At 45.0% G+C, this 27,667-nt stretch overlaps 1 protein-coding gene across 1 annotated transcript in view; it reads right to left on the reverse strand.

Annotated features, from left to right (window-relative positions):
- CLMN (calmin) overlaps positions 1-23,729 on the reverse strand; it is a 78,768-nt gene extending 55,039 nt beyond the window's left edge. Inside the window, exon 1 of the mRNA XM_076345376.1 lies at positions 23,580-23,729. Within this exon, the coding sequence (XP_076201491.1) occupies positions 23,580-23,661 (82 nt within the window). The 5' untranslated portion in view covers positions 23,662-23,729. The remainder of the gene's footprint in view (positions 1-23,579) is intronic.
- Between the last annotated feature and the right edge of the window lie 3,938 nt (positions 23,730-27,667).

Raw genomic sequence — 27,667 nt, forward strand, 5'->3', positions numbered from 1 at the left:
AGGTCATGTCTAGTTGAACCTCCAGTTGCCTTACAAGTAGGCAAACCAGTGAAGTGCCAGGGCGATGGCGGCAGGGAAGAAGCCACTTGGCCATTACAGAAGCATGGCTCTGTGGCTCTCCTGGGGTCAATGGGGAGGTACAGGGGATGAGATCCCGTGCCTGGTCAGCACTTTAGCCAAAGGCACGTCCATCTCACGAGTACCCTCCCCACAGCTTACAACTCAAAATACGAAGCACTTTGAAGCAGTATTGTCAAAAGTTTACCTACTCCAGTATTCCACCCTGTAAAAGCGCGTGCCTGTTACAGGCTTCAATGCATCAGTCTTGTAGACTTATTCTAAAGAAATGTGCTCCCAGCATCTGGTTAACCATGCTATAAAACCCTCATACAAGGTGGTTTAGTGTGCATTTTTCTGGACAGTGATAAGGCTGGATCAGACCTAAACGTCCATCTGACCCAGAATCTCATCTGCTGATAGCACACATTTGTCAATACACATGACAAAGGACAACAGGGATTGGTTCTCAGTTGAGCTTCAGATTATCAAACACCAAGCAAGTCAAAAAGCCCAAACCCCGAGTCAGTGATGCATTTGTCCTACATGGCCAAGGCATGCCCATTTCTCTTAACTCTATTCCCTCCCGTTGACTACCATTGTGTTTCTTCAGGTTTTTTTCCCCAGTCTAACCAGCATCTATATTTGGTCAAATGGGCAGCTTTCAGCAAGACAGAAACGTCCCTGGACCCATAGGAGCATTTCTCAAATTTTCCAGCCCCACTTCACTGAGCAGACGCTGAAGTTCCCCGCTGGGGCTGGAGCTGGGACTCAGGTTAATTGTCCAGTTTCCCGCACCATTCCAGCACACCTCTGGGTTCACCACACGTCATCTTCACTAGTGGAGCTGAGCAGATTTAGGTCCCTGCAGTATAACTGCTTGTGTATTGCTCATGTGGCTTCCTTAAAAAAAAAAAAGTCTAATAATTGTTATTCTGGAGCCCCAACCAGGCATCCACATTCTTCAGATGGTGGAAAAGCTCGGAGATCTCATTTGATCTCTATTTCCTCTAATGTTTATGTCGACAGTCTCAAGCTCAGGAATCTTTTATTAATAAAAAAGGCTAGCCCTTTATAGTCACTCCGAGGGGCTCAGACAGACTCAAAACAGAATTCAGTCATTTTTATCACCAAAACTTCACAGCAGAGGTTTCACTGTAAACAGGATTTGCAATACATTATTCAGACATTTGGATGCTTTTTGGAGCAGAGAAATCCTCCACTTGTGACTGTGATTTTCAGTTTAGCCCTGGGTAAAACATTTAAACTTTTCACACTCCCTCTATTCTACTGATTTTGCAATGAACATCCCTTACCTGTTACAAACCATTAACAAAGTTCCCTTTTTGTGCTTCCTCGCCCTCCCCCACGACATTTGGAAAAACGCTGAAAAGCTGTAACCGTCCTCGGACTCCACCGCCCCGGGTCCCTGGGTCCCCGGAGCTGGAGACCGCAGAGAGGAAGGCGTCCTCCGCAGCAGCCGAGCAGGGGTGCAGGAAAACAGGAATTTCCCTTTAGGGATCGGCTGCAGAGAATTACCTGGTTGCTCAGAAACATGGGATTAACTACAGCTCAGTTTTCCCCTTCCTTCGCACAGACACTTAAGGAGAGGCTGTAAATCGGCTACTTGGGAGACTCAGGACGGCCCATCTGCGAAGTGAGATGCGGGGTCACCGCGCTGGGTCAGGCAGCAGGCAGGGAGGAAGATGAGTTTTCTGCTCCCCTTCCCCCTTCCCGGGCTGCGTGAGCTCCCCTTGGTTTGCAATGAAAAGTTTCTCCTCGCCGAGTTTCAGCCACCAGAATGAGGGTCAATCATGCAGCTCCGCAGCCGAATCGCCTGTGCCAGGATTTTGGCTCTGATGACAATCAGTTGAGGGAATGCAGCTAGGGCAAAGGAAATAAGCATCCGACAAGAAAGAGCAGCTGATATTTGAAGCAGATGATATTTTAAGCAAAAATTACGTTAATTCTGCACCTCTTAGTAATGTTTTCTACGTGAGCTGCCAAAGCATCGGTGATCAGCAGCAATAAACACGCTTGCTGCCTGTTTGCGTCTCCCATACCTCAAGGAGTCAGAGAGAAGGAGTGATTAGAAACACAGAGACCCAACTACTGCTTTGCTTACTGACCCTCACATAACGTGGAAGTAGGAAAAAATGATCTAGATAAACCAGATGTGAACTTAACCTTGCACAGTTTACCGTCAAACCAGTTTAACATGAAAAAGCACCACCACTAATGCAAACATGACAGCATAGCCCACAATGTGTGCTCAAGAGCTTTAATGAAGTCTCTGCAAAAACAATGCTCCCCAAGTCTGATGTAACAGGTCAAGGGACAGATGAACTGAGATCTGCCTATAAAGTAACAGAAGTCAGAAAAAGATCCTGGAAAGTGTCCCTAATTTAGACGATTTCACATTCATTCACATTCACAGACATCAGCTCTCAGACACGTAGTGGAAGGGATATGCTGTGTAGTACGTACCTACTAACCTTGTGGACAAGAGCCAGCGGTGTGGTTATCATTATGCTGGATAGTTATTACAAACTGAAGGTTAATTATTAGCAGAGCTTAAAATCAAAAAGAGTTTGATCCAGACTGCATAGCTACACACACACACACAAAGCTACTACCCTGAAGCACTTTCAGTCTCTTTCCGGACAAGTTCAGCGTAGTTTAGACATGTACAAGGTGGCACACCATGCTAAGGTAGAAGTGACTGGGAGACCGTAGCCAGGTGGCTCTTGAAAAGAGCTAGCACCTATGTGATGGGTGCTGTGGGAGCTTTCCACTGGTTTTTTTGCAATACCACTTCAATAGTTGCTTAAAAACAGTTAACATCACTAAAATAATATTCAAAACGTAACTTGTGTTCAAGTTCTGCACATGAAAATTCTCTCTTTGACCTGGGAAAGATTTTTTTCAGGCAGGAAGGACTAGAGTTGCCTTCTGCTCCACACTTGCATGCTTTGCTATGAAAAGCAATGAGCTCTGCAGTGACAGGTTTGCAACCATCAGAGCTCCGATTTTGTTAGAAGTTATTTAATGATATTTTACGATTTCAGGCTGGTGGGATGGGGAAGAAGAGGCCAAGGGAACAAAGTAACAACATGGAAAAAAGACCAAAAACTGAAATCACCTGACAAGTTTGTTTTTCAGATTAACAGAAACTCAGATGTGGTAGAGTTGTTTGTTCTTTTCCACAGCAAAATGCTCTTTGGGCCTACATGAAACATGATGGGTCTCTGCCAGGTAAGTCAGAGCACGCTGCCTTGCTCCAGAGATGAAGATTCCAACAATACCCAGGGTTTTTGTCACTCAGTTGTCCCGTTAATTCAGTATTAACCTGATTGACTCAATTCTGACAAACACAGTTTTACCTGTGCATAAGCACCTGATATTCAATCTGCATTAGGAAAGAAAACAGGGGTAAGCAGACAAGGCGGAATTCAGAATACGCAGTGGCAGGGGGGAATGGACTCTCACTGGTAACGTCACGGTCTTCACCCAGGGCAGTGCAGATGTGTAAACCTGGCGGTTTACCACGTTTTACTTGCACGGTGAGCAAGTACCACCTGCAATTAATAGATAGACCACACTCCTCTATAAACACCACGGGAGAAAAAGGAAAGGAGTTTGCACCGGCAAAATGAAATAAAAATGACTAGCCAAGCTGCCTAAACAAGGCGGCATTTATGTAGGACGGGGGGGCTAGGCTGAGAACACTCTGCTCTTTTATTTGCTCTCGTACCGTGTGTGGCACATAAACACAGGCTGATGTGACCGAGGGCTCCCCGCGAGCGAGCGAGGCAGCTTCCCTTTGGCAGAGAAGGATTAGTGTTTGCTGACTCTGTCAAAAGGAAATCGGGGTGACCTCTGCCTCCCCCCCACCGCTCCCGCCATCCCGGTAGCAGCAGGGCTTACACTGTAGTTTGCAGTGTTTACATTGCTGGCCCCAAATCTTTTTCTGTGTCTGCAGAGTTACAGCGGAGGCAGAAATTGAGCCTAATTCTCTCACAGCAAATGACAGTCCTTTCCTCTTCCCAGCATTTAGCATTTTACATCCTCACATACTGCAAACAACCACCGAAGACAGGGAAAAAAAATCACAGCTCCAGAGGAAGCCTGCACAATTAGCTGAGGGGATCCAACTTCCAGACAGCTAGGGCTTCAGAGAGAGAAATGCCACCCATTAAGCCAAAATTGTAAAGAGAGTCCCAGCGGTCTTACGAGACAGCACAGCTAGGTTCAGGAATCGCATCCAGCCACTGCAAAGTGTCACGACTCAAGGTGTTTGTCATTAAGAGTTGCAGCTATGAGAAACACACAGCTTTACTGAGGACTAAGTCAACACGAGGGACATTCCAGGCGTGTAATACCAGCAGTTACGGTGCCTGCAGATAGGAGTAGACTGTATTTTCATCAAGGAAACATTTGCCAAAATAGTTTTGAAGCAAGCAGTCCAAACGACCTCCCTACTGTTTACACTGACGCTCTCCCAAATGTGGCTCTTTCGTCAGTAAATCGAATCTTGCTTTAGTAAATTAAAGCACATTTCCACTTTGCTCTGCTAGCCATCACAAGAACAGTAAAGGTGAATTCAACGCTGTGGCTGTTCCCGGGAACGTCTGATCCTGGAACAACATCAACAACCTGGCGAGGGCTTGGGAAACACTCGGGCATCTCCCAGCCTTCGTTCATAGCCCCTCCCTGGAGTACTCCTCAAGTGCTTTCCATGCATAAACAAACTAAGGTAGGATGAACTTCAAATAGGCCTCGCCCTACACATTCAAATAAGCTAGGGAAAACGTATGTATGATTTGTCATATTTACATTTCAAGCAATGAAACTTCTTGTTTTGATACATTATATATGCTGGAATTACTAACAAGACTGCAAACTGAATAGGCGCATTTTATGCATTGCTTTTTACCATGAAACACTGCTGGGTGACTTAGTTCAGGGACCAGGCAGACCATGGAAAACTCAGGTTATGGCAGCATAGCTAAGCAATGTCCTCCTGCCTACCACTTTAGTTTAATCCATCCATTTGCTACCTATCAAGGCCAAAATTTCACATTTTGCAACTGCAGTCAGGCTAGGCCCTGGCTGTGCTTTTTTGGTTACTTGTCATTCTTAGTCAGTCACTGCTGTAATCTTATTTGTAGTCATGCTATTGAAGCAATGATCTATTTTCAAGAGATTACTCTGTATAAATGAATGAACATTTTTTTCTCAACGGTCACAAATTAGAGAACAAAAGCGACATATGCAAGGCAATAAATAATCTGGATTATACAAATTAACATTGAATTTGTTTGTTTCATAGTTTGCAGTCTGGAAACATAACCACTTGCACTAGGCTAACTCCATTGATTTCTATTACTCAGATAAGCACACCACAAAAAAAAAAAAGTCTGAGGTGAGGTAGTAGCTTTTATTAGGCCAACAAACAGGAGTTGGAAAAACAACAAAGCAACTTATCAGCCAGCCTAATAAAAGACATTGCCTCTCCCTACAAACCTTTCCTTGCTTATATCATGGCAGCAACTTCACTACCCAAATATTTCTCATCCTAACAATTAAATTTTACATTTGCTGGAAGTCAGAGACTTCCAGCCTCAGTTTATAATTGACTTTTGTAACTAAACAAGATTTTTGGTGCAGAAGGGCAAAGAAAGCACAGGAACACCGGTACTGGATACAAAGCTTGTATAATTTTGCCAGCGTGGGCACTGGATCTGCAAGTTCCTCCCCCCCCACGCTGCAATCCCAGCATCCGCAGAGAATCCCCAGCAGCAAAACGATGGGCTTTGGGACTAAACTACCTCCCAGCTGACACTGCCCGGAATTACCATCACTAGTGAGGGTGGGTCTGTATCCCAAATAACTGATCTGAGAGATGAGCTGGCTCCCTTGCAGGTGCACAGGATTCCTCGGGGAATCCTGAGAGGCGGCAGCAGCAGCAAGCTCCTGAAGTGGCTGAAAGCCATTTTTCATTCCACATTCACTGTCACAGCACTGAATTAGGAGAGCATTTTCTGCGAGGCTGGAGGAATAGTTGTATCCCACAGATCACCAGGCAAACAGGTAATGTATAGCCATGGGGCAGTGTAGGGATACCCAGGAGAGTTTAGGGAAGCAGAAGTTTCCCTGGAGCATCCCAAAGCCTGGAGAGGACTAATAAACTGCTTCCAGGAAACAAGCACATTAAGGTATATAACTCTGCCTTGTCAACTGCACAGTAAACCTACGACCACACAGAGACATCTGGCCCTTTCTAAGCATCCTTGTTGTTAAGAAGAGCTCAGGCATCCCCAGTGAGCTTCTTGTTGAGACAGAAATGCAGGGAAATACTCATTAATTTCTTTTCTAGCCTATTTTTCTTTAGAGTAGCCACACAACTCGTCCTCACTGCCTCAAGGCAATGACAAAAGCAAAAGCCAGAATTACACACAAATTAGCCTCAGCCCCACTGCTCCAGCAGAACAGGGCTCTGCATTTAGCCTTTCCAGCTAAACCGCTCCTCTGCCTGCCTCTCCCAGCACAGCCTCCAGCACTGGTGGCTGTGACTGAGCCCAGCTCCACATGTGTTGATCCATGCTTGGCCCGACGGTCTGAACTCAGAGGTCAGGGTCCTCTCCTCTGCCACCCTCACTGCTTGCTCTGCATGCACCTCCGCTGCCAGGACTTTGGTTGACTTCAAACAGGCAGCGATGGACTTGAACCACCAACAGCTGGGAGCTTGTCTCAGGGAAAATGCTAGCAGAAGTAATCCATCTCTGGAAAAAAGCATCCTTAATTCAGTTTAACCATAAACAGCTGAAGTAAAGCCACTGTTGTTCTGCAGAGGAGCTGTCACACCGGCATCCAGAGTGGTTTAGTTAATCGACTTTCAGGAAAGTTAATTTGGATTAACTTCTGCATGTACTCATGTAGACACGCTCTACGTTATTCCTTAGCTACACCATATCAGAGTGGCAGTGGCCAGTTTCATTGCTCCATGGTACTGTAAATAAATGCTAAATCTCTGTTTTAATAGTATCAGGCAGGCAGCAGCTGCTGCTGCTGCTGAATGCCCAGCAGATTGCTATTGCTCTCAGGACTCTCATCAGGGAAGGTACCCAATAGCCTTACAATGTTATTGTCTGGAAACAAGCATTTTCTTTCATAAACAACACTGGGGGGGAGGTGGGGGGGTGTGGAGAAAAAAAAGAAGTTGAATGTTGCAAAGAGATGACGAAAAGGCTTTCCTGTACCCCTGCTCTGGGCACCAGGCTGTCAAATTTTTATGTGAGGGGAAAATAAGACATTACACAATCTTCTGAAAGGGCATGTTAGAGAAATGGAAGGCAGGATACAGAATTAAATGTATAATTCATGGCTTGTGAGAGCCTTGAGGCAAGACCTTTCGGACTTACTAATTGCTTTGCTGAGAAGTAGGCCAGAAGCCATAATAATGCCTCCGACACCTAGGCAAATACATGCATAAAGCTGTTGTAACATCCACCTAGGGGCTTCCACATCACCCCTATTGCACAGATGTGCTGCTGGCCCACCTGACAACATGCCAACCAAGGACAACTGCATGGGATATCAGGCTGATCCGAGGATCTGGACCTAATTCTGGTATGTATTTCTGTATATTCAGGTTTTTGGACTGCAGGCAGATATATTTATATAAACTGCCTGCAGCCATACTGTAGCCCTTGGAGGACCCTCACTGTGTGCTCAGAGCCTTAACATGCAACCCTGTGCACGTGAGACCGGCAGAGATGAGCAGCTCCTCCACTGCAGCAGCCTGATTTAGCCCCACTGAGCTCAATGGCAAAAAATTCAGCAGGTGCAAGATCAGATCCCAGTTGCAGGCAAAGATATTAATATGACAAGTAGGGAGGGTGAAGGCAAGCAACAGCTTATAGTTACAGACGTTTGCGCACGTGCATAATTTGATGGATCGAAGTCATGAACAAAGCATCAAAATATCTTTTAGCTTCCCATGCCATAACCACCTCCTCCGCCACGTCCGCAGTGAACGCACTTGGATTTTCTCATCCCAGCAGGCAAAATCATAGGCTTTTATCTACCTACATGTTCAAGGCTCTCTGATTCACATTCTCTAGTTTCAGAAAACACTATTCCAGCCAATTCTCTGATAATATCCTGCCAGCCGCCACCAGCCACTGCTGCTTCTACTTTGTTAGACCCCACCAAAAGTTAGCCTCAAGGAGCTAAGAAAGGCTTCACTATTGCTGTTTCCAATTTGTTACTTAATCCAGTTAGAGGCATTCACTGTGTCTGAAGAGAGATGGACTTGCCTCTAAAGCACGGGGATCAGTTGCCTTCCTGCTCCCCCAGCTTCTCCGGCTCCAGCCCCTCCAGAGCAGTCTTCCTCTTGCTGTGCTGTCGTAACCATCTTCCCCTGCAGCATCCTCAGAGAAGTCTAACCCCTCGACTGATACTCCGCGTCCCTTTCACAACACATCAGAAAGAAGCTCTTTTTGAGCCCTTTCTTTCCCTTTGGTATTATTTACTGATATATCAAAATTACCTTAAAAACTCATTAATAAAATGCAGATCAGTATCTTCCATAAAGCAACTTATCTCCATGAAGTTGCAGAAGTAAAACTACTGAAAGTGCAAGGAAACAGAATCTGTCCCTTAATTGTACTGCGATGTCATACTACATTCACGAATTTACTCAAGCAGATTAAATTTTTACTGCTAACATACTTATTTACTTACTTAAAGATGTTCCATCTATTTCTCAGGGCCAAGAATATGAAAGGCCCTCGAGAAGGACTCGAGAGAGATTAAGAAAAAATAAGATGGTTAAAGATCCCTGGGTTTGATTGGTTTCATCGGTACTGGCTTGTGAAACTCAGTAGCATAAATGAAGCTACCAATTGTATGATAGTGGAATAAAATTTCAGAGGAAGTAAAACATCCTTTTTGTGATATTTCAAATCACACGATGGTGAAGAGACAGACTGCTTTGCAACACGTTCTATGTAAGAATCTTAACTATTAGTCTGTAAATATAAAAGGCCTCACAATGAAGGCAGAAGAATTTAAAGAGCAGTTCAAACGTCAGTGGAGAAGTACAATGAAGCTGAGGATCCCCAGACTTAGACCAGACTCAAAATGCCAATGCCTAGCTCTGAAGGTAAGTAACCTCTAAGCTGCTTTATAATTGAGGAGCAACACGACTCAAACCAAGCTGCAAGCCATTCAATGGGCAACTCTCACCTACACCGTTTTACATCTACTTATACCATTTTAACTCTAGCAATATTACTGTTCTTTACACGCTCGCCGATTTAGGTTTTGACATCTACAAGGGGCATACAAGGAATTCACAGTTTCCCCAAGACCAGGGGTTTACAGCCCAGATAAGCAAATTAAAGCCAAAGCATGGGAAAGGAAAAGTGAGAACAACAGAAAAGTGTCACTTAATCTTGTGAATTCCACCTTTAATAAATGTTGATAGCTCCCACATTGGAAGTAAGGTAAATAAGCATTAGCAGCAAGTACTGTTTGGCGTCGGTTTATTTTGTTCTGTGACCTAGCCATTTGGTCCAAGAGAGAGAAGTCATTAAGAGCAGAATGGGTCCATTGCAATTGCAACACCAACGGCAGTCTTTCACTTCATACAAAGAATACTAGCACAGATGGTGAATCAATGTTTTGCAGGAAAATCCATGTGCTTCCACATTAATGAGACACAGGTTAGAAGAATGCAGTATTATACACTGTCGTCATTATGTCAGAAGTGATTTGTTGTCCAAGCTTAGGTATCCAGATGGTACCAAAAATACTCCAAACTTTCTATAAGCACAAAGCTTTCACTATAATTAAAAAATGGTTTCAGAAAATATACTGGTTTCTCTGAGTATTCCCAGTTCACTTTTAACTGCTGAACATGGCCTGTATTTTGGTTGCAGTGGTTTAACAAGGAAGATGTACGTGCACTAGAAAACCTCAAAAGGCAGTGCTGGGGTGCAATAGCACAGGAGAGGGGAGCTGTACAGGACCATCACATTCCCAAAGTGCAAAGAAGAAGGAACTGGGAAGCCAAGAGGTATATGGTGCTTCCCTGGTGAATACACCAGCAAGGTCTTCAGAAAAGACCTGGTCTCTGGAAGGCACGTTCCACAGAGCTGCATGCAGGATGGCACCGAAGCAAAACTAGGGAACTACATGAGCCATGTTCATAGCATTAAAAATAGCCCAAACTAGGAGCAGTGGCTGCTTCTGATTCTGAGAGGTTAAACCTCTTCTGAGGTTTAACCCCTTCCCTCCGGGATGGGGTTTATCCATATCGGAGCCAAAGCAATTGGACTTTATAACTAAGTTTCATTATTAACACACTTTCATTTCTGATAGGAGCCTCAAAAGTCTTCATAAAAAGCTCACAGTGAAATAATTGTGTTTTTTTCACTTCCCCCTACCAGACTCCCACAGGTTTGACTGTAATTTTTTCTCTTTGAAGTAAATTGTACAGCCTCTCTTAAAAGGCTCACCTTTAAAAAGCAGCCTAGAAAATACCAGACTAAATTTGACATGTTTTTCCTTATGTTTCAAGGCCAGGGAAGGGTTTTTCTAGAAGAAGATGACACCTTTTCTACTCAAGTAGATTGAAAATCTGCTGCAGAAAAAAATGGGGGAAAAGGAAGGAAGGAGGGGAAGGAGGGGAAGGAGGGGAAGGAGGGGAAGGAGGGGAAGGAGGGGAAGGAGGGGAAGGAAGGAATAAACTGCTGGGAGAGTACGTGGGTGGCAGGATTCAGTCTTTAATCTGACAGGTGTATGTCAGCACTTCTCCACAAACATACCTATAAGGGATCTAATTGTTTTCCTCTTTGCATTGCTATAGGTTTGTACTGTTTTCTAATGATACCCCTTATTTTTAGGTTAGCTTCCTGCCAGTCTCTTCGCCTGATGTTCAAAAAGCTAACAGGTTAACAAAGCAAGAAAAGCTAATGCCTTTCTTCATCAATGCATTTGCCCTTCTAAGTGTCTCAAGCAAATTCATCTTGAAATTAAAAATCATATCGTCAGCCATGCAACAGACAACGTGGTCCAAAGAGAGATTTACAGGCTGGTAACTAGGGAGCAGGCAGAGGAGGCGGCTGCTCAGCTGATGGATATAAATAGTAAAATCCTAGTCAACAGGATATTATTGTTCTTTGGGGTTCCCAGAGAAGCCTTAAGCAATGGATCAGCTCCTACGCACATGCTGATCGCAAGTCAGCGCCCGTGTGCAGTGGGGAGGCCCTGCCCAGGGAAGACTTGAGGCTATTTCAGGAGTTACCAGGTCTCAGCACTTCCCATGCTCCAGTGGGAGGAAAGATTGAGAAAGTCGGGGGAAAGGGCTCAGCAAAGCACCTGTCATCTACTCATTCCTTTACGTATTAATAACTCATCTCTAAGAATCATGAGACTAAATAGCAATGCTTTCCTCTGCTCATGCCATGAAGCCAAGCCTAGATGGAGATCACCAGACAAATACCAAAGAGCTTGAGAAACTGGGAAAAGAAAACAAAGAAGAAAAGGAGTCTTCCAGGAGCAGGTCTGAATGGCTTATTTATCAAGCTGTAACTCCACAAGACACCAGCTGCAACTGGCTTCAAGTCAAGGCAGCTTACAATCTCAGGTATCGCAGAGCTTCCATTATAAACCGCGTTTCAAGGTGAGGCAATTAATTGCCTTATTCCTCTATGACCTTTGCAGAAAGGAAAAACAGAATCTGATTGCTCTCCTATTTCTAATTTTGCTTCTGTTAACTCTCTGACTTCCTTCTCTTGCAGAACGTATCCTTATAATCATCCAGGGCAGACAGACATCTTTAGGTAGATGTCTCTCTACATTCATGCAGGATTAATGTGTCTCATCCATGCCCTAAGCAAGCTCTCCCTTGGTCTTCCCCTCTACCCCGCCGAGCTCTTGCAGACATGCACAAGGGAGACAGGGTTTCAGGACAGTGGATATAGCACTGCTCTCTGTTAAAATAACATTTGGATGATTCTGAGAACTGAAGTGAAGAGTATGATTTGACAGCAAGTTCAGCCTGGGATAAAACTTAATCTGATTCATTTATGCATGCAAATGGAAAGCTTTTATTAGCATACATTCCTCAAAGAAAACAAATTACAGTTCCTGGAGATGTTCACCGTGAACTACCCTCTTCCAGCTTCTAGTAGCAAGTTTTCTTCCTTCCCCAGCTCCACTTTATCTCCTTTCTAGCAAAACATACTCAAACCAAAGCAAACAAAACTCCTGGAACAAACTCAGTGAACTGAAAGCATAGTAAGAAGAGGCAGAGGGAACACAGCTGATTTGGATCTTGACTGAGGTAATTCCAAAGCACTTGGAGAAAAAAAGATTTTACCTGAAGATGATAAAATAATAACTCATTAAGATGATCAACATGAGACTGCCTGCTGCCAAACACAGGAACACGACATGCTGGGACGAAAGATGGGTTGGTAGCTTCATGTGAATTACCAAGTTGTAAAAGTTTACGATAGACAAGGCAGCTTATATGTATTACAGTTCATGTGAATTGTTAGATGACATTGTTAGCTTTTGCTGTCAGATGGTGAAGGAGAGAAAAAGAAGGTGTGAAGAGAGGAATTTGGTTAGGTAGTTACAATGGTCACCTTGGAAAGAGAAGACCAAGGTTCAAGGCCTGCTCCACCAAAACTTTCCATGTTCACAAACAGAAAAGTATGTCATTAGGCTGTCTGGATAACTTTGAAATAAACCTTCTGGCTTTCATGTGCCTTTGATCCCCAACCCTCACATAGGGGTGTCATCTGGAGAAACACATCAAAACCATGACACACTCAAATACTAAAGAAATAGAAATAAATCCCTGCTAGAATGTCTTAAGAACACATTTCAATTTTAGTCAAGACAAACTTTGCAGTGGGAAAGAAAGCCTAAGCGCATCAGTATTATCTGAGTATCAGAACTCAAGCTTGAACCCTCTCTGTAAAACCACAGTTATTAAATGCTACTTCAACATCCAGAGCAGCCCCATCCTTCTGTAAGGATGCAGCGTGCAAGAACATACACGTGTAGCGGGACCGGCAAGCCAAAACGAAGTGGGCAGCCCACGCCAATCTTTTTGTCACATGGACATCACGTTAGCACGTTAAGCTGTGTTTTCCATGCAGCTCCTGAGAGACAGCCTGTGTTTAGGCTCCAAACTGATCATTAGTGTGATAAATGAAATGAGCAGAAACATTGGCTCGTAGAGCCCGAACCGCAGCAGCTCTGTGGTCATCACTCTTCATAAGTTTTGGTTCATTAGTGAAATGAGAATATAAGAGGTCAAGTGAACATTCAGTTCATTATTAAGTGCCTGAATGACAAAGCTGTCTACTGGCTTGAGTGACACAACATAGGGGGCTCATCTGAGCTTGCTGTAGGCATCCAGACCACCTCTGCAACTGGCTTTCATCATCAGTCTCAGCATAAAAGCAAAAGACTTGATATGCATGAAAAAAATTTGCTCTAGAGCCAGCTGTGGGATAGATAATGAAAAAATGCTTAGACACGCCCCCCCCCAAATTCAGGGAAGTCAAGGATTTGAAAGGTACCCAAGATCTGACCAGCTGAAACAGAAACTGAATATAACTGGCTGTGTTAATTAGTTTCAAAATAGCCTTGAGAGACAGATGGGTGTCAGCTTTCCAGCCCTCAGTGGCTACATCTGGATCTCTCAGCACCTGAGGACGGCCCCTCTCGGTGATGCCCAGGACTGATTGGGACGCATGCACTGCTCTTCTCCTGCAGACATAGGCCCCCATCATCAGGGTCACAACCGCTTCCTGACTTCAGAGCAGTCACACGGGTGCGACCTCCAAGTTCTTAAATTAAAATAAACTCATGATGAGTGATACTGTCAACTGCAGCACTACAGATGAAGGATTTTATACCGTCCCTTAGCTGTATTAGCAACCAAAACATGGTGCTTCCTCTTGATACACACAGTTTTTGAAGACAATTAAATCTCCTATCTTCTTTGATCCTTCTGATAAACACACAATGTTTTAAAGTTTTGAAAGGCCAGCACTGAATACATCAAAAAGACCGTCTACTTTCAAAAGAAGAAATGCAGCTTAGCCAGCAAAAATTCATACTCTGTCTTCTTTCAGCCAAGGTCAATAATCGTATTAACTTCTGGAAGAAGGCTGAGCACAAGTTCTTTTTAACCAACATTAGGTCCCTTAAAAACTTTTTTCTTTATAATGGGCAGAAAAACTCACACAAAAGTCCCTATAACTTCAAATCACTCCTTTTCCTGTAACCAGGGGGATCTTTTTTTTTTTTTTTTTAAAGACAAAAAAAACCTGAGAGTAACAGGAACTAAATGTTGTTCAGTGGCATTAATCATCAGGGCTAGGAAGTCCCCTACTCGGCGTGGAACCTGAGAACAAGGACAGGGACTGAATGCTTCCCAGCTACTCTGAACAGTAACTGCTGGAATCGCTGAGGATTTGTACCTACTGAGTACCTTGTCAAAAACGGACAGTCAATAGGAATTTTGTCTCTGAAAGCTTGTCTTCTCATTTGGGCAGGATTGTTATGATTCACCAGTTTCAAGTATCACATGAAGGTGCTGGCCGCAGTCCCTCCCGCGCTACCATTAGGTTTCCGAGGACCACGTTTTTCCCCATTTGCCTACTTCTGTTTGCCTTGTTACTCTCCCTGGGCAAACAGCCCAGACAGATTTATGTTTCTTTCCTTATATATATCCGAGACAATAAGTCTGAAGTGGACATTTCATACTACGTTATTTATAAATACTATATCTTTATTAAGTTACAACTGCAGTTCATGTTTATCATGAACATCAGTAAGAGCCAGAAAGCTTTAATCACGTGTCCAGACACAGTCATACGAAGGATCAGTTTTTAACAAAGTTATCTTCATTGGTATTGCTCTCATTTGTCATGGTGCCAGGACTCTCTTGCCCTTCCCATTTTTCACGGAGCCAAGAGAAGCATAATCAGCCCTTACTTGTGAACTACTATGACTACATATGCAAAACACCTATTGATATACATTCGGGGATTCTTTGCAAAGACTAAAACAAAATGGCAAAGTACTTCTCACCATTACTGCACAACAGAAGGGCAGCCCCTGCATGCAACCAGTCCCTGTGCTTTGGCAGCAACTCAGCTTCAGCTGGAGTCCTGCGAAATGGACAGTTCAGGCTGTGATACAGCTCTCACAACATGAGTAACGCATGGACGCCTGATCATCGAGGGGTTTATTGTACTGTTATTTGGATTTCTTTAAGAAAACATAGAAAAAACAGGCTGGAAGAATAAAAATGTAGCTTACCATAAGCACTTGAGAGTTGTGAGGCACTAGCAAGATTAGTGCACATCAGAGACCTTTCACAGGTTTCAGAAGTACTAACGAATTAATTATCCTGAGGGATAGGTCCAAAACAGTAAGACCTGCCATGTTACTATTGACAGTGATGGTAAGCTGGGTGGGGAGGGAAAAAATGCATGTAGGCAGTTTATTTGAAGTTCATTTTCTCCCCTGTAAATATCTTCTTCCTGATGTAACACACAAAATGCTTTCTTTTAAGGGCTCTTTGTTAACCTGGAGACTGCAACTGCTGTGCCACTGTGGACAACCACTGCTTGAGAGAGTTTCAGTCCCTCTGAGGGACAATCCCAGGTACAAGACCTAAATCTGAGCTTCCATGTTAAGTCTGGCTAAAATGTGGAGCACCTGCCCTGGGTGTCCCAGTATAAGAATAGGAGCACTGTGGCATCCACTGTGATGGAAGTTAATTAGACACTCGAGACTTGTTTCACAACCAGGTAACTACAAGAGTCTCCAACCCAACCCAAATGTGAAACAGAAAACTGAGAAGTCCAGCTGCCGAAAAAGCCATAAACCCACCAGTACAAACAAGTAGAATATGATTTACTGCCTTCAGACAAGATTTGGTCTTCTACTTAAAATCCCTGTGCGCATGAAGGCACTGGTGCTGCAATCTGATCTAGCTGGGCCATTTGGTGAGCATGGGTAGAGCATCCCTGACTTTAGCAGGGCTCTCGATGGACTCAGACGTATGGAGCATCACCGGAGTGAGCAAGGCAGCACCGCAGCCTGCGGGATCTGCATTGCAGGACTGGGGTCTGGCTGGTGTGTAAATCTAAGCACGCCACTAAACAGCCGTGTTTCTGGTAATGGACACTGTGCAAGAGCAGAGGCTTCTGTGCCCAGCTTGGGACACTACAAAATGCACTCATCCCCAGTCTTAATTAGGATAGGATGAAGATCCAAAGGGATACATGCATCAAAGACAACAAAGACTGCAATATAAATGTTTCTATTTGAAATTAATCCTGTGGCACATATTTAGTGAGCTTTTATTTTGTAAACAACTAGAATTATACTACCAAAAGAGAAAAACATTAAAATTTCTGTAATGAAGTATCAACAGCACTGGTCTAGAAAGGTCTCGCTTCTGACTAGAAACAGCAAAAGATGCTAACATAAAAAGTATAAAAAATAGGGTAACTCATTGTTCATAGATTCACTGGATCTGAATTACACTGATATGTATCAGAAGTAACTTTCAAGATACTACAGCATAAAATAGGTTTTTAGATATGTCTGAATTTGCGGAAAATAATTAACAGAATCCCTCGAAGTATTACACTATTTCAACAAATATGTCTTGAATTGTGCCATCGAATTAAGTAATAAGCATAGAGATGAGTGTTATCTTTTAAGTGCTTTTGATAACATCTTTTCAGATTCAGTGGGATTTCTGGTTTTAGAAAGAAATTCTCTCTGCTTGCAGGTTACATGTCCACAGGCATTCACTCTGTAGACATCCAGGCTGTTGCTATTACAAGCCTCCTTAGAGGATGCCAATTTAAAGTTGTGTTTGTGGCTATAAACCCTCAAACTACAGCTAAAACACAGCTCAGCTGTTTGCACAGAAATATGCAGCAATTATAATGAAGTAAAATCCATCCTGCAATCCTCCACCTACAGTCCCTGTATTTAACTGGATGGGGAGAGACAAAAATAGAATAGCAGGTAAAGAGACATGTAGAAAAAGACACCAAGAAGTGCTGTGATGCCCTTCACCACCCCAGCACTGACACAGATGTGGCTGCTTATCTGGAAATTTCTTCTCCTGAATACATAATTTTGAGAATCTTTTTGACTTCTACATGACAAGACAGACAACATTTGGCTCTTCCCCTTCAGACATATGCCCTTAACAACCATTCTGCAATAACAGTAAGTTTAAACAGCACAGGACATAAACAAATAACGTTTAAATGGAGACTGACAAGCCAAAATGCCCACGGTTGCTTCTTCTAGTCCAACAGAAAGCTGTCTTTAAGGAAACAAAGTCATTCCTTTGTAATATTTTCAAAGTAAATGCTACAAATACTTCAGGATGCAAGTGACATAACCTTGAAATTGTCTTTAGGAAAAAGAAAATTGTTTGAATTTCTGTCCAAGCTGAGTGGACAAAACAAAAAACAAGCAGGAAAAACTATGAGAAGTACATTATATTTTTAAAATCAGCATTAGTTTTAACACAGTGTTTTGAAGACTGTCATTTTTAAACTAATGCCATTGAGCTTCCGGCAAGCGGTACAGTCTGAGATGCCACCAGCTCTCCTAACGCTGAGGCTGGTCAGTGCTTGAACAGTTCACCAAGGAAAGAAAGAGGTGACGTTGGCGAGTGACAGCAGATTAACCCCATGCCTCGAGTCAGGTCCATGCTTGTATGCCAAACGCAAATAGTCCCTTACGATGAAGTGTTAATACGCGGGTGTAAGAGTTCATTTGACTGTGGAGCTACTGGGCATGATTTGAATTTGGTGTAATTTCATCCATACAATGAGACAGAGAGCCCAGACTTCTAATTTGTTAGAGAAATTAGGCATTGACCTTGTTAAAACTGCATGCTGAAACATTCAATCTGTACTTTGTCTTACCTATCACTGCTCCTTTATTTCACTGCCAGGGTTTCCTACATCTGGAGCAAGTAAATCTTCCTTCCATTGCTGATAAATATTGTCAGGTATGAGAGTGCCCTTACGGAGACCATCCCCACCAGAAGACTTATGTTTCCAGCATTATCTTTGCTTTCTTATACCTGGATTTGAATCTTTATTTTGGGGATTCGCATTTCTAACTCTCAGGCCTATTTAACTTCACTTTTATATAGAATAGCGTCATTTCGTGGTTCTACAGGGCTTCATCTAAGGTTCTCCAGGCAATTTAATCTTTCCAAATGTCACCTTAATCTACAAGGAGCTCCACTGAAATGAACATGTCTACAAGCAGAATGAAATCCTGCTGAATATGGGGACGAGTTACGGAAGTTAGTAATGAACAGTTACAGCACCTTACTTTCGTCAGAATGAATGGATACATTAAAAAAGGTTCCCTTCCATTTATAAAAATTCCATGAGTTTGAAAGGCATGTCAAACTATAGCAAACAGGCTGAATGCTGCTGTACCTTGTAATTTAAAAAAAAAAAAAAAAATTACTCTCTGTACTTCAGTGCAACAGTCATAAGAATTATGTTTCATACATAAATGGATAAACAAAAATACAGAGAGAAAAATTTTCAGGAGTTCCTGACTGACTATGAGCACCTGCCTTTGGATATCCATCAGAGATGCATAAGCCCCCCAAAGTAAAGATATGTAGATGCTCTCACTGACAGAAAGAGTTAACTATTCTTAGTTAAGGACCCGTATTACCTCTTAAGACATAGACTTCAGGACCTGTTATCTCAGAGGGAGCTGAAGCTGATATCAGTAATAACCACAGTTACCACTGTCTAAAGCTTATAAAAGTCTAGATCTTAAGCATCCAAATGGGAAGACAAGCAAAATCAGAGAGAGCTGGGAGTTTATGACTAAGTGATTCACCCAAAGGTACAAACTAGGGCAAGGATGGAGCAATACCAGTGCAGCTGGTATTGCTCAGTTTATTTCTTTCAGCCTGTCATCACTGGTTTTTGCATTATTTCTGACAACACTACAGTACATTCCTGTGTAGCCCTCCAAATATGTTTGAAGGCCATACAACCCTCACCTTGAGACTCAGGAAAGTATTTAAATCTACTGAAATCAAGGAATAAACATCTATGGATTTCTGTGGGTTCTGGATCAAACCCTGAGTGAGTAGCAAAATGACAAGTAGAGGACTTTGGGCTCCCTGTCTAGTCCTCTGACAGAAGAATAGTAGACTTCTACCATCCCAGCCTGTGTATTCTATTTTATATATATTTATATATATATGAGAGATATATATATGAAATGAACACTCAAACCATAATTATTTTAAAATGGTGGTAACAGCACTTGTTTGCCAGAGATGGACAAAACATCTGACTGCACAAGTATTCATCTCCACATATTCCAAGGAATGTAAGGAAAGATACGTACTACTAAATATACATTCAGAATATTGCAAAGCACAGGACCAAAATATCATCTAAGAGAATAATTCCTGCTGAGGATATTGCCTCCTTCTAGTGAGTGCAGTTCACCACATAAGGGAGTATATTTTTGATGATCCTAAATCAAGCTTCCAGTAAGGAAGATTTTAAAATATTCTTGTGTTGTAACAAAATGTTCCTGCTGGTGGTGTAATGAAAGAAAGAAAGAGGGAAAAAAAAAATCTCCTGGCAGGAAATTAATTATTGAGCATTCCTCTGCTTGATGATGTGCTCCTACATTCTGCGCAGGCTTTCCATTTTTCTCTTTCAGTATGTGGAAAAATTCACTATGGAGAATATACAAACAGAACAAAGAGCACAAGAATATCAGTTTATTAAATGCATTTAGAAACCAAACAGACCTGAAGTGAGGAACTCAGTTTGTGCATCACCACACCTGGCGCTTACTCACTCTTTACATTCCCCTCTCCCTCCTCTCAATCAGATTGTCACTTTTGCTTCTGTTCTCTGAAATTAGCTCTGTCCAGAATGGAAGCAGTGCAGCTGGCTTTTAGCATCACTTACCTGCGACAGCTTTGAACTATCACTTCCTTCACTGAAAAAATAAAATGGAAAATCTCAGATCTTGATGGAAAAGGAAAATAAAAGCCCATCATCATATGCCTATGTCTAAATATCCAGACGTACTTCCATTTTTAAAATCATTCTTTTTTTTTTTCCCTATGTCCAATCAGTTCAGCAAATTTCACCCCGTCTGTCAGTTTTAGTCTCCCTGTGAAAAAACTGAAAACCCCACGCATGCCATAATTTCACCCATCAGTTCCATGCCAGAATATACAGTTCCTGAGGTTACTTCTGCACCCAGAACAACTCCTGAATTCGGTGGGATCATACCACTGCAAAAGCACCCCTGTGAGAGCAGACACTTCCCAGTAGCCGGCAGCCTGGATCCTTCCCGGATGTGGAACTACCAATCTAGAGAGGGAAGATGCAACAGACTGAAACAGCATATGCCATCTTCAAATAGTATTTTACGTCAGCAGTGCTCTATAACTTAGATAAGACATAACAAAGAACTTTTCAAGAGAAATGAATACTTTTAGCTTTTAAAAAAAGGAGGCAGAAAGGGTATGGAAAACTGCTACAGCAGATGACTGTATGATGCCTGCAGAAACTTTAATACCAGGTAGGCGGCTCAGGTGCCAGTGGTACCGTTTTCTCATGGTCGTCACCACTTGGGCTCATTTCCTTGGGCTCCTCCATCAGCTGCTGGGCAGGATGTCTCACCCACAGCATGACAGTAATGCCTCTATCTGCCTCCCAGACCTGAAAGACCTCGTATTTGGCTGGCTCTGTACATCAAGCAGAAGAAGGTGGTCAGTCTCCATCTCTGCATGCAGACATGCCAGAGTTTTCATGTGTTGTTCATATCTGCAAATATTTAGCTGCTGCCTCCTGTCCTCTCCTTACAACATACTCCCTCTGGGGTCTATATTCATATCGGGGTCCCCAGAGACCGGGAAGCACCTTCACATATGTAGAATGTCCCATTGAAAGGAAGCATTCTGGAATAAGGCAAACCATCAGCTTCATAGCACCTACCCTAAACACAGCTGGTCTTGCAAGAGAGCGCTGCAGGAGCAGAAGACACAGCAGCAGACAGGGACCCTCACCACCCGAGGTCCTTCATGTGGCCCTGAGCAGCCGGGCCCTGCAGGATCTCTGCCGGTGCTGCTGGAAACTGCATCATCCTCAGCTAGTTTTTCATCCTAGACTCACGACTTTCTAACACATCAAAACTGTTATTGATTCTGCCACTGACAGACAATGATACTCATGGTGATTCAGATCGTATTGTTTTGAGAGGAGAGAATGAGTTTTGAATTATAAAGCAGGAGCAAGTTTAATTACTACATATGAACATAGAGCATATGCTGCCATTTTACAAGAAACTATCCTGAAGAGAAGCAACATGCTTTGCCACTGAGCTCCTGAGCGACAAAAAAAAAAAATCACACTCTCCCGAGTATCAGACTCACCATCTGTAAAATGTTTTTCATCTCCAGAAGATAATGTGAGAACTATGTGTTACAAATCATATATACTGTAAGTGATAGATATTATCACTTGCTTTGGAGCAGCACCTTAGAACAAATGCCTTTTCTCCCCTATAATAGCCCACACCAGGCATAAAATTTCTTAAAACCCTATTTAGTAGTGCAAGCAAGGCGACAACTAATATATCTCTCAAAATTCCTCTTGTATACTGAGAAGGGAGCAGGCGGTTTTTTTCATGAACATAATGTTATTCAAAGGAATTTGCCCTGTAGGATGACATTCTCCTACAGGACTATAGGAATTTTAGAGAAGGCTGTGTGCATCTGTATAAATGCATTTTAAGTTCCAGAAAGGGAAATGAGTTTAACTCCTTCTTACACATAGGATTGAGAGGCAAAATGAAAAACACATTATTCTTTTTAAGAACAGATTTATTTCCTATTCCTTCCCAAAAACATGCCCATGAATTAATGAATAAACCTGGTTTAATCTCCACAGTTTTGAGCAACAAGAGATCAGATGCAGGCCATCCATGCTAACACACAGAATCGAAGAGACAGAGCCAGGAATCAGAAATGTAGAATTACACTGTAATGAGAGGCTGTCAAAACCCAAGGGGAGTTCAACGTGGAATCAACAGCCCTGGCTGTACGCAAAATCTGAATTTCAGAGGTTATGATGATGCAGGTCAAAATGTTGTGAAGCGACCCCGTCAGCAGTTAACTGCATTAATACAACATCAGAGCTGAAAGAATGGCTAATTTGGGTCTCTTTTCTGATAAATGATACATCTTCTGTAATCAAGCCAAACCAGAACTAATTTCCAGCAACTGCACTGCCTCTGTCAGTAGACAGTGCTTTAATATCATTATGCATAAACAGGAAGAGATAATGACCTATAATTCAAGTCTATTATTTTTACGGAACATGAAGATACATTGCAGTATAATGCAAGCTGTTGATTAAGATTGGTATGTTACATTAAACGAATTGTTCTCCCATAAACCACTACTGCTTTTTCTTCTTTCATCGATTCTTGCTGCCCTTGCCAATCACGAAGAGTTAGCTGGTGAGGAGCAAACATAACTTTGGAGGAACTACTACATCGATAGCGAACTACATTCAAACCTAGATATTTGCATCCTTTCCGCCAGCACAGCCTGTGGCAGAATAGGAGAGCATCTCGTAGATGATTTATCCAAAAGCTCTGCCCATGTTTATTCAACAGTAGCTTATGAGAAGGTACGTTAAATTGAGTACTCAGATAGCCATCGGCTTCCCTTCAGATTGCGCCGATACGGACCTAGAGCCGTATCCTGACTGCGGCCGAGTACCTCCAAATCTCCAGGTCGGAGTGGCAGGGCGGGCTCTGCCCCCCAGCTCGCGGGGCGCCTTTGCCAGGCTCCGCGGGGAACAAAAGGCAAAGCTCCCGTTACCCGCAGAGGCAGGGTGAGCCCCGGCACCGCTCGCTCCGCACCGCCCAGCCGCCGAGGTCCGCCCCAGCGGGAGCGAGGTGACCCGCAGCCTGCAGCCCCCTCCCCGACGGCCCTCGGGAGGAGGCTGGGGGTGGCAGTGGCCCCCCGGGGCGGGGACACCGGCTGTGCCGCCCCCCGCCGCCGCGGCATCCCCGGCGCCCGCGGAGCCCCCGCGCCCCGTCCCTCCCGCGGGGCCCGGCGCCGCTCGCCCCAGCGCCGGGGCTCTCCGCGGGCAGGGCGGGCCCGGCGCCGCGCTCGGGGGAAACTTTGGCCCCGCCGTCCTCCCCCTCGGCCGCTCCGGCCCCGCACCCGCACCGCCCCCGCTTCGGGGAGCCGGGAGAGCCCGCACCGGGCGGCCCGGGGGGGCGGGCTGGGGAGCCCGCGGCAGCCCCGCGCCAGGGTACGGGAAGAGGCGGAGGAGGAAGGACCGGCACAGGGAGAAGGAGAGGAAGGGGAGCGGGGCGGCGCGGGGGCGGAGGGAGGGGTTTCTCCGGGGGTGTTGGTTTACCTTGGAGGTTCTGCACTCGGATGTCGCTGATGTGCCCGATGAGCTCCTCGCGCTGGAACCAGTCCCACTCCTGCCCGGCCATGGGGACGCGGGGACGCCCGCTCCGGGGTCGAGGCGGGGCGGCGGGAGCCGGCGGCACCGCCACCGCCGCCTTCACCGGCACCGACGGCAGGAGCGGAGCGGAGCGGGCGGGGGGGCGGCCCCTCGCCGCGCCGCGCTGCGCCCCGCCCCGCGGCCCTCCCCGCCCTCCAGCCCGCCTCCCTCCGCCCGGCCGGGGGCGGCGGAGCGCCGGCGCGCTGCGGGGCGCGGGTCGGGCCGTAACCCACGCTGCGGGCAGGGCAGGTTCACGCCTGCCGCCCCTTTCCTCCCCTCACCGGCGGCGGTGGGGCTCCCGCATCGCCTCCCCGGAGAGCGGCGTGGGCGGCAGCGCGGCCCCCGCACCGGCCGCCCCCTCGGGCGCAGGCGGGTCCGGGCCCGGCGCTGCGGAGCCCCCCGCGACCCCCGGCCCGGCGGCGCGCTGCCCCCGGCGGGAGCGCCTGCCCCGCTGCCCTATCCCGCTCGGGAGCGGCCTGTTGGCACTCTAAATAAATACGTTTTTCTTGCTGAGGCAGCAGGGGGGCTGCAAACAACACCGAGCTCTTGCCCGCTTTCTCTTTGCTGTGCCTGGGGACGGGAGAAGTGTCCTCCCCTGGAATAAACGTCACACATCTCCGGCAGAAATGGAAGAAGAAAGTATGAATGGCAGAGGGATATTCCTCATGCAGATGGAATAAGCGCCACTATAAATTAAAACACTAATATGCCGTTTGCATACTCATTTAGCCTGCTCTTGCTAGTCTATTTAGGCTGTCAAATTTCCTTTGTGGTGAATTTTCACATTGAATGTCTCCATTTACACCATTTTTCATCAAAATTGGACAGTAATTGTTACCAAGGCTCTTCAGTATCACTAAGATCTGCGCTCTACAGACTTGGTGAACAGCATGAGCATTTCCTTTACATACAAGGCATTTCATTACAATATACCACTATTTGTGCTTTTGTGCCTGCTTTCTTTTCAAACCGTGAAGACTGTATAATGTAAACAGCAAATTTTGACACAATCCAGTCAGACTAGTATAGCATCATTAGTTAGACTAGCAAAACACACAAGCCAAGATCTACAAAGTTAAATATAAACAAACCGGGATCTAGAGACTGTGGCTCTTTCAAGTTGGAAGTGTTTATGTGATCCCAAGTAAACGCTTACTCCACACAACCAGTTGTTTCACCCAGCTCAGGAATGCAGCGCTCTTCCAACAGCCCGTTCCACTGATTTCTCTGTTACGACTCAAAAGCAGTTGGAGATGGTGAGAAGGCAGTGTCATCCATAAAGCATCTAATAGGTGAATTATTCGCCACTGCTATAACACACACTAGTCAACTATCCCAAAATCCGGTCTCCCAAGAGTCTGGGGTGGTCTTCAGCTGTTTGCATATCAAGGCTTGAAAGTTTTGCACAAATGTAAGGACAGATGAATGCCATGCCAAAGAGTTTTTATACCTGAATGCAAGGAGCAGAAGAAACAGCTTGTGAAAAGGAAAACGCATCTGAACTCAGCCAGATTTGCACAAATTGCAATGCTGGGCTTTGAATTCATTTTGTGCTAGGAGGACCTGTTTTTTCCAGGAGTTATCTGAGTGGGCTGAATGCATCAGTACCACATTTAGTGGTGGAGCTGGAAACTGAGCCAGTGTGGCTGTGGGAAAAGCAGGTGAATGGCTTCACAGTGTCGCTGAAATACTGTCCTCGAGGGACAGCTGGAGGTCCCTAGTCCACGCTGCTGCTCGAAGCAGGACTCCTGCCAACACCGGATGGGGACAGCTGAGGCTTTGTCTCATCATGCGTGGGCACCCTCCAGGAGCTAGGGTTTCGTGAGCTCTCTAGATAGCCTGTCCCAGTCTGCACTGGCCTGCTCATGAGACCTCCCAGTGGCCACTTGCTATGGTTGGTATGCCAGCTGGAGAAGGAGTTGGTATGAGACGCAGGTAAAGGAACGAGGAGAAGTGAAACAGTCTGCAACCTTCAGCAGCAGAATCATAGAATCATTTAGGTTGGAAAAGACCTTTAAGATCATCAAGGCCAACCATTAACCTAACACTGCCAAGTCCACCACTAAGCCATGTCCCTAAGCGCCACATCTACATGTCTTTTGAATACCTCCAGGGATGGGGACTCAAGCACTTTCCCTGGGCAGCCTGTTCCAATGCTTGACAACCCTTTCTGTGAAGAAATTTTTCCTCACGTCCAATCTAAACCTCCCCTGGCGCAACTTGAGGCCATTTCCTCTCGTCATATCGCTTGTTACTTGGGAGAAGAGACCGACACCCACCTCGCTACAACCTCCTTTCAGGTAGTTGTAGAGAGCGATGAGGTCTCCCCTCAGCCTCCTTTTCTCCAGGCTAAACAACCCCAGTTCCCTCAGCCGCTCCTCATAAGACTTGTTCTCCAGACCCCTCACCAGCCTCGTTACCCTTCTCTGGACACGCTCCAGCACCTCAACGTCCTTCTTGTAGTGAGGGGCCCAAAACTGAACACAGTATTTGAGGTGCGGCCTCACCAGTGCCGAGTACAGGGGCACGATCACTTCCCTACTCCTGCTGGCCACACTATTTCTGATACAGAAGGTGGACACTGAGGTGCAGCAGAAGGAGCAAAGGTTGGAGGAAGCAATCCAGTAACTCCTCGCTGCCAGCCCCACCTGATGTGTGATGTTATAGCTGTGATTCATTGTTCTCTGCATATTGTTCTGGGGCTAATTACTGCTTTCACCCTGCTCCCTGCACCTGTGCGAGAGCTGCCCAGCTCCACTATCAGGGTGGCTGAGGGTGCAGCCCCAGTGCCTCTGACATCTCCAGGCCTGCCCGGTAGCTGCATTTGACCTGCTCAGTCTGGGTCTCAGGGTCAGGTTGGGTTTAACATGCAGTAAATGATTAACATTGTGGGCACAGGGAAGTTAAAACTTCCGCTCAGGGAGAGGAGAGAGGCATTAAACCCTTTTTACCTGGGAAAGCATCTGCCTTGTGCGGCCCCACCCCTGAAGGCAAAATGGCACTGGCTAGTGTGGTCCAGCAGGCAGCACAGGCTGGGACTGCCCGCTCTTCCTGCGCTGATGGGAGGCGAGAGCATCAACATTGCAGCGTGCCCTTCTCCTGCTGGTGAGTCAGGTGGGACCTCAACCTTAGGCTGGGGTCCAGGCCCATCTGGCAGGTCTGGCTGCTCCAGTTTGTAGCCCAGGACATCAATATAAGCTGCATCGCCCTCGTCTTACATTAATATGCTGGGCCGTGAGCTACTGTGAATGAAAACTCTGGTCCAGTTTCACTTAGCAGGTGCGCAGCTCTGTCCAGGGAGGCAGTAGCCGTGTCACCTGCGGGTGTTCATCTGAGACTTTCAGATAGCTCTTCAGCACCTTCCCCAAACCAACTGTGTGGCTAGCAGAAGCCCTCATAGGTAGAACCTCCTCTGAGATGGTTGTAAAAAAAAAATTGCAATATATGCAGAACGAAGTGCTCCAAAATGAAAAGCTAAGTCTCTAAAATTGTAAGGATGCTAAAAAATTGTGAGATCAAAAGGGGCATCCTTTATAAACATTTTTCTTTAAGTTTTTACATTCTTCCCTGCAACCATGTGGTCTGTGAATCAGCTCAAGAAGAAAGTATGAAATCTGAGATTCTCACATAAAGCCAGAACTCCAAACGTTATGTCACTTGTCATAAAATCTGTAAATGCTTGCGGGAAATTATCTGTGAAAATACTATATGCCTTCTAAGAAGTAACTGATTATATACAGTGAGGAGTAAAGAACGTCTCTTAAACAAAAAGTGATTTCAGATTTTATTATTAAAGTTCACTTGCCTTTTGAAGTTTAAGGACAATTCTATAACTGAAAAAGCAGGTTACATTTAATTAAGTCCCTTGGCTCGGACTTGTTACTTAGGGCAACACTGTCAACACTTGGCAGAGACTCTGAACTATAATAACAGGTTTATTAAAAAAAGATTTTGGTCACATATGAGAAGGCAGGGAGTCTAATAGGAAGTTCATG

Source organism: Aptenodytes patagonicus, chromosome 7 (assembly GCF_965638725.1).
Source record: "Aptenodytes patagonicus chromosome 7, bAptPat1.pri.cur, whole genome shotgun sequence".
NCBI lineage: Eukaryota > Metazoa > Chordata > Aves > Sphenisciformes > Spheniscidae > Aptenodytes > Aptenodytes patagonicus.